The sequence below is a fragment of the Ammospiza nelsoni genome, chromosome 1 (genome assembly GCF_027579445.1).
Source record: "Ammospiza nelsoni isolate bAmmNel1 chromosome 1, bAmmNel1.pri, whole genome shotgun sequence".
Classification (NCBI taxonomy): Eukaryota; Metazoa; Chordata; class Aves; order Passeriformes; family Passerellidae; genus Ammospiza; species Ammospiza nelsoni.
The window spans coordinates 126,953,282-126,964,314 of record NC_080633.1 but is presented as its reverse complement, the minus strand read 5'-3'; the positions used below and the strand labels follow the sequence as shown (position 1 = coordinate 126,964,314).

At 34.7% G+C, this 11,033-nt stretch overlaps 1 protein-coding gene across 1 annotated transcript in view; it reads right to left on the bottom strand.

Annotated features, from left to right (window-relative positions):
- Nucleotides 1-11,033, bottom strand: part of NUDCD1 (NudC domain containing 1) — a 38,431-nt gene that overhangs the window by 5,926 nt on the left and 21,472 nt on the right. The window contains exons 5-9 of the mRNA XM_059471556.1: nucleotides 8,322-8,507; nucleotides 5,685-5,892; nucleotides 3,518-3,662; nucleotides 2,096-2,221; nucleotides 233-392 (exon numbers count right to left, since the gene is read on the bottom strand). Coding sequence (XP_059327539.1) covers nucleotides 233-392; nucleotides 2,096-2,221; nucleotides 3,518-3,662; nucleotides 5,685-5,892; nucleotides 8,322-8,507 — 825 coding nt within the window. The remainder of the gene's footprint in view (nucleotides 1-232; nucleotides 393-2,095; nucleotides 2,222-3,517; nucleotides 3,663-5,684; nucleotides 5,893-8,321; nucleotides 8,508-11,033) is intronic.

The following is an 11,033-nucleotide window of genomic DNA, read 5'->3' as shown; positions in this document are numbered from 1 at the left end:
ATGGGAACTTAACAGGCTATCTTAGCCAGAACAGCAAGGTCTAAGCCATGTCTTACAAGGCCTCTCTTCTATAAGGTTTTACCTATGTGCAACAAGCTACCATGCTGCTACCAACAGAATTATAGAAACTTTCAATTCAGATTTACTAAAGTGAAATATCAATATAAGCCATACCAGCAGCATTCGCATAGAAAAGTCTCGGATGTGTGTGACACAGAAGTTAATTTCTTACCCAAAGCATTAAAAGTTGCAATGTGTTCCCACATATTCTCTGGTTGGTCAGAGTGAGGCTGCCAGAGAAGAGCATCTACATCATGCCTCAGGCAGAAGCATGGCATTTCTTTGGGATTCACAACAACTGAGAAAAGATACTGATTACTTCCAAGATTAATCTGAAAACAAAACAAATACAAAATATTGATTCAAAGCACAAATAGCAGACTCTGTTACACATACTGCCAAAGTCAGATGATCAACAGTTTTATGTTTGTTACTTGACAAAATGTTTGAACACATCATGCTACATCCCACTGATCAACAGCTCAATACACCACAGGTGCCTTACACATTTCAAGGAGATGTAATTAAGTTTGTTGGAGTATTATTCAGAGAAACATTATGTCCACTACACAAGCAAATGAGAATGTGTTTTGTGCAGAAATGGTTCTCTAGGATAGATCCTAACCTACAACTCCTCATGTTAGGAAAAGATTCTCTCTAAGTAATCCCATCTGGTTTTCTTCAGGGCTAACAGGGAAGGAAACACTGTCCCTCCCAGGTAAAACCTGGTAAGCACTGAAACAAGGATTAGTTAGAATACTAAACTGATGATCAACATTTTTTAATTTTCTTGCAATCAAGTAATTACTAAATTTCAAATTAGCACACTCTTCAATAAAGAGTTGTGGGTAAAAAGCTGTACCAGCCTCATTTCTGAAGGAAAAAGTCCCATAATTTTAAACCCAAACAGCTTGAAAGAAGAACTAAATCAAAGTGAAAATATAGTCCTGTATGCTGAAGAATATACTGAAACACTCATATTTCCACATACTCTAACAAGGACCAAAACTGCAAGTTCCCATAGAAGAGGCTGACATTAGTATTTCCTACCTACAGCAACTGTCCTTTGACCATAATGCTTTAAACACATTAACCTTTGAATTACTTTTATGCCACCCATTTTAAGAACTCTTTACAAGCACCCTGGAGTTCAAACTTGCTCCACTATGTCTTGCTGCCTGCTAGAAAGCAGCCTTTTGTGATACACAAAAGCACCCCTTTTGTGATGAGCTCATGTTCCTCCTGGTATGTGAAATGTCTCTGGGGCACTTCTTACCGTTCAGTGTGAGAAGCAGTAGTTTAGGCTGAGTTAGTTAGAAATTTATCCAGTCTCGTCTTGAAAATATCAAGGACAGAGGCTGCACAACTTACTAGGCAACCCAAACCATGCTACAACCACGATGTAGTTTTTGCTTTCATCCAGTTTAAAAAAAAAAACCCCAAAAAACTCCACAACAAAGAGTTAATCTGTAATGCTTTCATATGATTTTGTTGTTTCCAACACTAGGCAACAGCCCAGATAAAATCCTAGCTTACTGTTAGTCAGGTCTGCTTACAACTCAGATTAAGCTCGTTAATGAAGCATTCTGCCCCCAGTCTGTTATTTTCAGTGTGATTTACAAAGAAGTATTATAAAGTGATCTATGCTCCAGCTTCTTAGTAAAAAAGGTCAGGTTTCTACCAGGCTGTCCGAAAATTACTGAGGAAAATGCAAACAAAGTAATCTAAAGAATTTTATGGCACTGAAAAGGACCCTTTCCTTATAATTCCTCTGATATGACTTTGCTTTTTCAAATGGCTCACTTGTGAAAGTATATGTATTTTTTTTAATGAGAACAAAAGGAGCTTTGTTTTTATATTAAAATGACACTGAAGGACATATATAGATTGACATTTTCTGTTGCTACTGTGATTTGATATTATGGGAGAAATTTATGCGATTTCACGAGTCTACAAATTTTTGTACTGATAATAGAGGTCAATTTCCAAACAAAAAAAGTTTTAAAGTATTTCTATAATAATTTGCAGTACTTACTATATGAGTGATTTTCAAGCTATCACCATCAAATCTGCACAAGCTTGCGCCATCTTCAAGAAAAGCATCACATTCTTCTAACTCTTGAGCATTACAAGGTGGCTTTTCCTTATCAGGGTTTGGATTCTGAAAGAAAGAATGAACTACACTGAAGATCAAAACAATTGAAAAAAAAATTAATCCTTTTTACAATTAAAAAAACAACTTAAAGAACAATTGAACATGAAGAATTATTTGCATATCCATACAAACTGAAAGATTAAGCTATTATGTAATTACTCAAAAGTAATAAAACGATTTCTGCTGTGGAGGACAGCAGAAGTGGTAGGTACAATAAAATCAATTTCAGTTTGAGGAAAGTACATAAGTCACTAAAACCTGGACGACAAATTCCAAATTATTCCAAATAATTCTCCAAGTAGCAAAAGCATACAATCCTGAAAACATATGCACAATTAGCAAATGTACATCAGTGTAAGCTTGTTTCATCGTGCCATCAATAATGCAATTAAAAATGGATTAATTAATTTTATAAGCAGCTCTAAATACATGACACATTTTAGTTTTGCTATTAACTTTAATTTATTAAAATCTATTTTAAATTAATGAAAACTTATGATTAAAAAGTCATCACTTTAAGCTCAGTAGGAAGTGAAGTACACAATAAAAGAAATTTAAAGTTAAAAAAAACAAGGTCAAAAGATATAGTACGATATCTTGCTCACAAATACTGAGGTAGAGAGAAGTCAATCTGAAGTACTACATAGAATTTGTTTTAATAACACTTTTCAGCCTTACTAAAAACAAAGTAATAATCCAAACCTAATCAAAAGTCACAGGGAGACACAATTCACAGGTTTCAGATGAGATGCCATTTTCTAATTAAAAAGTATCAAGCAAATATCAGCTAAAAATTACCTTTCACTTTAAGTAGCCTTCCTGTATAACAAAAATGCCAGAAAGTTCATGAGCCATGTTTACAGTTTCCTAAATTTTCCTTTTAAACATGTCATTTACACTCTGTAGGTCAAGTACAGTATCCTTAGCAAGACAGTAAAAAAGTTTTGCTAACTTATTGATAAACAAGAAACAGACATATTTCACAATATTTTCATTAATTGCTCTTAAACAAAGAGCACACCCTAAATGGTGGGAACAAAGTTTATTTTCAGTGTTAAATCAGGCTTCTGTTTGGTGCACAGACACCATCATACAAGTTAAATTCAGTCCCCCTTGAAGATGGTTTTACTGTTCAAAGTACATTCACAACTCCAGTGCCAGTAGTTTGTTACAGTTTCAATTAAAAATGAATAAACAGTAAAAGAACTGATGACCTGAGTCAACGCAGTGCAAATTAGGTAGCAAGAAAAGACAGCATGCAAAAGCACAAGAATTTTAAGTGTTTGATTCTTGACTCTTTACCATTACTTCAGAGGTAAGATGCATCAGGCTTTCAGCTATTTCAGAGCATTGGGAGGGGTCCATAATGAATTCCCCTCTTGTGTCACCAATGATTAGCTCTGTCCACCGACATCCCTCATTTTTCTTAATCAGAGAGATTTCCAAACTAAAATGCAAAGAGAAGACAAAGAGTAGCACATGAAAACACTACATCCATTTTCAGATTAGTCAAAAAGCTCTAAATGTACAAAAGAGCACTTCTCCTCAAACTGAATTAATAAGGAAAATCACATAAGAGAAACCATTAGCATTCAAATTATAAAATAAACTATTCTAACAAAAAAATATTCTTAAAGAAACAGACCAAGGATGTGATTTCTAATACACAAACCTCAGGTTTTTCAATGTAAGTGTAATTTATCCTGAAGCAGTCTCACTAAAATATTTAAAATATGGCAGGAAATCACTTGTAGAGCAATCTATTCAAAGACTGCCAGAATTTTACTACACAGGTTTATTTGAAACATAAGCAGTAGTTCTTAGGGCTACTTAAGTGTGCCCTACCTCTAAATAACATTTGGGACAAAAAGATTTGTATTTTATAGACCTCAGGAATAATACCTCAACTAATTATCTATACTGTCTTTCTAAAATAGTATCTCAGAAGAGATAAGATTTCCATAACAAGTAAAAAAACCCAACAACGACAAAGAGAACCCAGTATAATCACTAAACTATTGGGAATAACTAATTAAGTAAATGAAAATTAAGACACAGCCTGATGCACCAACATGGTAATTCCATTTAAATACTGTGTTAAACAAACACACAGATATAATGGTAAAACTGAAGTCAATTTTATCATACTCATATATCACTTTTTAGATATACTTACAGGTTCTGCAGCAATGACAGCTGTAAGTGCTCCTGACAGAAAACCTTTTAAGTTACTAATTACTGCACCATAGGAGCAACTATTCAGTGAACTCTGAAACAATTTCACTGGTACTAGGAAGAGCATTCTTTTACAGAAAACATTTGGAGCAAGTTTTAACTTTTAATCAATAGATTTATATCACTGTTGCAGTATGAACATTAAGAACTGAGTACTACTTATTACACTGAAGTATGGATTACCCTTTCTCATTAAAGTAAAAACCTGATATTCATAAAATAACACTCACTGGAATGAGTAATAAAAAAATCAAGTTATTCAGCTTGTAAAAATCAAGTTATTCAGAGTTATTTTTCAGCAGGATATCTAAAAACCAACAACCTCACACATTTTAGTCTCTCTAATTTTTTTTTGAGAATTACTGTCCTTTGCAGTTAACCTTTTGGAAACTGCAAAAAGCCAACCTTAATCACAACTCGAAGGGTAGCTTTTGTTTTAGATAAACAGCTATGAGCTGTTGAGTGGATCACCTGGTGGTGTACATGTTTCTTCTTGAGTTCATTAAAGAGTGTGAATATCTCTGAGATAACCAGACCAGCGTGGGTGAGTGAATACATGGCTCATTTCAGGCAGAGCATGAAACCAGACAATGCACAAAGAAAAACCAGATATGTTATAGGGAGCTCTGAATTATTTTTTTGCACCCTCTCTATTCTTTCATATTTTTATTTCAGAATCAGAAAAGCCTAAAAGTTACTTTTTAAATAAAAGCAGGAACATTTCTATTTGAGGTCTACAGCATTAGTTCATGCAGATTAATTTTCTATAATTCACATAATATATTTTTTTAGGAAAATATATTAAGGTATTTATAAGTCATGCCTAAAGAATTTCAGTTGTATTATTACTAAAATGCTTGATTGTAGAAAGTAGAAGAGAAACTAACACATACAACAAGGTACATTCAGACTAATCAATCTTGAAATTTAGTGGAAAAAAAATTGTTGAACCAATTAAGTTTACTCTTCTTACAAATCCATGTTTAACATTTCATACTGGGTGGGTTTTTTTCCTGAAAAATAACTGCCAAAGAAGGGATTACTTTCACAATTAGATAAACAGTACTGAGACAGCAAAGGCCAGTGAACTGTTTTCAGGAGAAAGAAATTCTTGCAAGAAGGGACATGGGTATAGCATTAAATGAGACCATCCCAGAAGGGCCAGAAGTCAGATATGGTATGTGTTTTAAAATCAGTTCCTATCAATAAAAAACCTAAAACTTATATAGAATACCTTTTGTCCTCTCTAATTATCCATGTGCAGCTTTCATGGTCCACAGATGAATAGAGCTTTCCTTCCATGAAAGGAGGCTGGTCTTTTAGTGTAACACATATATTATCAGGGGAAAAATGTATTTTTATGTCATCCCTTGTGATGTCTTGAGGCAGGTGAACTGTTATGGTCACGTCATCTTCCGTCTGCTGCCAGTAGTAGAGAGGGTCTACAATTGGAAACATGCAGCAAAACACAAACTAGGTTACAAGGATTACTGGATTCCACAGCATTCAGTGCTGAGACACATGGAATTTTCTGAAAGTGTGTTTCTAAAAAAGTGGAAGTTAACTTTTACTCTGAACAATTTACACAAAATATATTCTGAACATTAAATAGAGAAACACCCTTTTAGTAACCAAATCTGTTTGTACCCCTCATTTGGAAAGTAATTTATATTCATGTCTATATTCAAATTTGTTGATAATTATACAATGGGCATTAATTGTTACTCTAAAGCTTACTGTAGCATTATGAAATTGGAATGCAAAACGTACTTAAATACAATGAAACATTGATGATTAATAATGTGGTTGAGAAGACATCAGGCGCAGTATACTGAGACACTTGAGTGCATCCAGAGGAGGCAACAAGGCTGGTGAGGGGCTTGGGACACAAACCCTGTGAGGAACCACTGAGGGAGCTGGGGCTGTTTAGCCAGGAGAAAAGGAGACTCAGAGGTGACCTTATCACTCTCTTCAACTCCCTGAAAGGTGGCTGTGGTCAGGTGGGGGTTGGTCTCTTTCTCCAGGCAGCACTGACAGAACCAGAGGACACAGTCTCAAGCTGTGCCAAGGTAAATATAGGTTGGATATTAGGAAAAAGTTTATTATGCAAAGAGTGATAAAGTACTGGTATGGTCTGCCCAGGGACGTGGTGGGGTCGCTATCCCTGGATGCATTTAAAAAAAGTCTGGATGTGGCATTTGGTGCCATGGTCTAGTTGAGGTGTTAGGGCTGGGTTGGACTTGATGATCTTGAAGGTCTCATCCAACCTAGTGACTCTGTGACAAGCTACTGCATGTTAGAAGTACATACCATTCAGAGATGTGAACATTTTTTCTTACATATTTTGCCAGAAGCTATGCTGACTACTCAATAGAAATTATTTTATAAGACTAAGTAGTCTTAATCTGCCTCAGCTAATGGAGATGAAATAGAACTGCTTGCCCAGAGGTAGAGATCGACTTTTATTACTGTGTTTAGAAGCTGTCTGATTACTAAACTGCTAGAAGAAATGGCCTTTTAAGATAAATGTTTATACAAAAGGAAGGCTATGACAGCATGAGGGGTAATGCACAGAAAATACAAATACAGATGAATATATTTTCTAAAAAGCAATCCTGTACAAGTTACCTTTCTATTTTGAGAAAAACTAAAGTATGGGTTCCCCTTGAAAGCTCTCAAGTTGTCAGAATCCAACCCAAGATTCCACTGATCAAAGCCTCATACCAGCAACTGTGACTCTGGAAGGACTCTTGCACTGCTGCCCTTTGTTACAACTGCCCTGCTTGCAATGGATCAGTCACAGGTGCTTTAATTATACTTCCCCAGAAACTATTACTGAGACATGACAGCCTTCAAAATTGTGAACACTGACACAAACTGTATCTGATATTAAAAGTCCATTATGCCTGCAATTTCATGTAACTGTGCAAATAAAACTAGAGCCTACATTAGGGTTAGCAAAAGGTGCTCAGTGCACTGAAGAACTCCTTTGACTCAAGACTTATATGTACAAACTGTTCTTAATAAAATTACATGTACAATATCACAGTTGTCAGTGTTTAACATTAACACATTCCAGAAATTTGATCCTTTTGTATTGTTTTCCAAATAAATTTTCACACTATTGGCAAAGATTGTGCTACTATCCTTAGAGAGAATTTGTTAGAATTTGTTTACTAACCAATGCCTCATATGCAGAAACAGAAATCAAACACAAAATAATCCAACATAATTACATAAACATAGACATTAGGGAACTCAGTGATACTTAGAAATAAACAGCTCTATTAATAGGTTTTTACATACTTGGTTTTGTTTTGATTGGAAAGAAAAAAAAGCATGAATGCATTGTGTTGAAGATTTTCTGAACAGCTTTCCCACTGGAGCAAATAGAATCTTTTACAGGAGTCTCATTCTTTAAAAAGATTTTTCAAAATAATTATTTAAATTTTAGAGAGGCAGGAATAAATTACATATCAAAAAGCTTTCTGATGAGTAACAGTCTGGGGAAGTCCATGGCCCCCTCCCATCTAAGAAGACTGGTTTCTTAATTTGAGTACTTCAAATAGATGCCTAAATTTAGGCATTAGTAATCCAACTAATATCAAAAACTTATTATACATCTGCCTGCAAAATATCTTTTTAAGATAACAAAATTCTTTAAGTGTCTCCTGTCCAAAAAATTGCACCTGATATAGGTTTATGCACAATAAAACTGCCACAAGTAAAAGCAAACAAACAAAATCAATCTGTCCATAAGATAGATATTAAAACTTTCATTGCTAGAGTTTCCAAACAAATGCTAAACCAATGATATGTCCTAAGTCAAAGAAGAAAGCAGCCTATCATAACCTGTCAGACTAAGTCTTACCTTTCTTTTCATTTGATACTTTTGCATCATCATTTTCTTCTAATTTGTCACTTTCACTTTGCATAAACGTGAATGGTTTGTGGGAAACAATCATTAGACCATCTCCACTTGGCTCTATTGCTGCATAATGGGGGACTGATTTTCCTTGCAAAACTCTCCTTTTAATGATTTCGTACCTATGATCACCTATAAAATAGAATTTTTAAAAAGTCATAATATATTTCCAGAAGACAAATTATTATCTAAGGAACATGTTACATTTAAAAATACTATGCAATCCTAACTGTTAAATCACAGTACCATGGTTTTCCATTTCCATTCCAGATTAATCCAGTTGTACTGGATTAATCTGAGTTTTATTGTTACAATGTCTTTGCTGATCACGGCTAGCCCAGCACATCCTCTGTACAAATAGTATTTTTATTGTAGAGAAGGTCAGAAGAAAGCTAAGCATGTCACATTTTCTGAATCTCATAAAGCAGCATGGCAGTTCCTCACTTCAAGCCTTTACAGCAAGAATTCCTAAAAGTTTGGTTAATGAAAGAAAACCAGCTGTGGAAGGGTACACCTTTGTTACAGTCCTCTGAAGTACCACAAAAGATATGAAAAGACCTAACCACTGTCCCCATTCTGACTTATTTTCATCCTTCCATTTTTCTACTCTTTGGTAACACAATAGTGGTGAGTGATCCCTTTGTCCAGTCTGCCAAACAGGGCAGAGAGTTCACATTTGTTGGTGTCAAGAGATATACCCATGTTTTAAGGCTTTGCTTTGATGAAGCACAGATTTTGGTGATTTAAGAAAGGGCTTGTTGCTTAACTACTTACTTTTACTAAAACCTGATTTGATAAACTGCATTCACAGAGAGAGTTTCAAGAAAAGGCAAGCAACAGCAATTGACTAGTGATGAAAGAGATTGTAGAGTATTGTAATTCCTCAAAACAGCTTTTGTCTTTGAGACTGGTTCATTGATCAGTCTGATTTGTGAGATGTTTCTTTAAATGAAATAAAAAATTATTTCTCTCTTCATAATTAAAGATTGCTTTGAATTTTGTTATTTGCATCTCTACTGACAGTCATTTCAAACATTTTTTTGTTCTCTGGAAATGCTGGAGAACTGGCAAAACTTATTGAAAGATTTTTAAATCCACTTTTAAGGGATTCCAAGAATATTTGTCGTAAGTTATAAAACACACAATGTAAAAAAGAATTTTTTATGAAAGTGTACAGTATTAAAAAATATAATAAAAGTCTGTGTTGGTGCTCTCATGAGTAACAGTCCTCAGTTCTATACTGACAGTGTTACTGATTAAGTTTTTCTTCTAAATTATAAACAGTAATGTTCAGAGGTTTCTTTCTCTTGTTGAGCTTGCCACAAAAGCATTAGGCATTTAGTCTCGTGTGGCTTTCTGAGAAATATTTCCATCATCCAAGGTTTCAACAGCAGGAAACAACTAAAGCCACTGAGGGCAACACAACTGGTGAAAGGTCTGTAAAGAAATATCCTGTAAAGACTAGGTGAGGACTTCAGGCTTGTCTAGTTTGGAGAAAATGAGGCTGAGGGACAACCTCATTGCTGCACAGTCTTCCTAGGGAGACTGAAATGCTGAGCTCTTCTTCTTGGTATCCAGTAACAGGACATATTGGGAATGGCTCAAAGTGGCGCCAGATGAGGTTCAGACTCGACATCAGGAACATTTATGTCCTGAGAGGGCAGTTAAACACTGGGTCAAGCTTCCTTGAGAGATGGCCAAAGCCCCATCTAACAGTGTTTAAGAATCATTTGGACAATGCTCTTAACAAGGCTTTAACTGGTCAGGCAGTTGGACTACTTGGCAGTTGTAGGTCACTTCCAAATGAACTATTCTATCCCATGCTATGTTATCCATACTATGCATGCAGGAGACAGAAGAACATTTGGCTAATAACATCACAGTAGGCCTCAACTCTTTAGTTCAACAGTTAAAGATCTTGTTTATGTCAGTACCAAAATTTTATTTATTGAAACATAATCAGCAAGACCCTATCAGTCATTCCAAGAATGTCTATTAACTTAATCCACACAACTTTAAATCAGTGACACATGAGGTCTTGTATCCTTCATTTAAATAATAATATTTGATGCACATATATATGGTCATATTGAATATGTAAAGAATAATTTGTAAAACTTTATTAGGATAAAATATTAATTAATAGGTATTAATATACTAACTAGTATGTTTTCAATGTGTTAGTCTAAAATTAATGGAATAACTTCATACTCCTATTGCAGGAAAACGTAGAATATGCAGTATTTATTTTTTATGCTGCAGGTCTTACATTTATCTCATACTACTTCCAACTCCATACATCATTAATTGGAAGCTAAAAAAAACCAACAGCAACAAAAAAACCAACCAAAGACCCATATCCAGCTGTACAATATTTTAAAAAATACTACAGACATTGGTTAGAAATCGTTCCGTATAACCTCGATTGTACAAGACCAAGCTAAATAGAAATTGTATTTCATAACATTCAAGTAAAGTGCTATCCTGTTTTCTAATTATCTTAATGACACAAGCGCAAAACTTTACTTCCCGTTTTCCAAATATCTGTAAAAATTTAGGTCTACAACCAATAACTTGATCTGAAAATATAAGAAAAAAATACCTGTGTAAAAGAAATACCAGAACTTGTGGGAAAATAACTTCTAAGACAAAGACTAA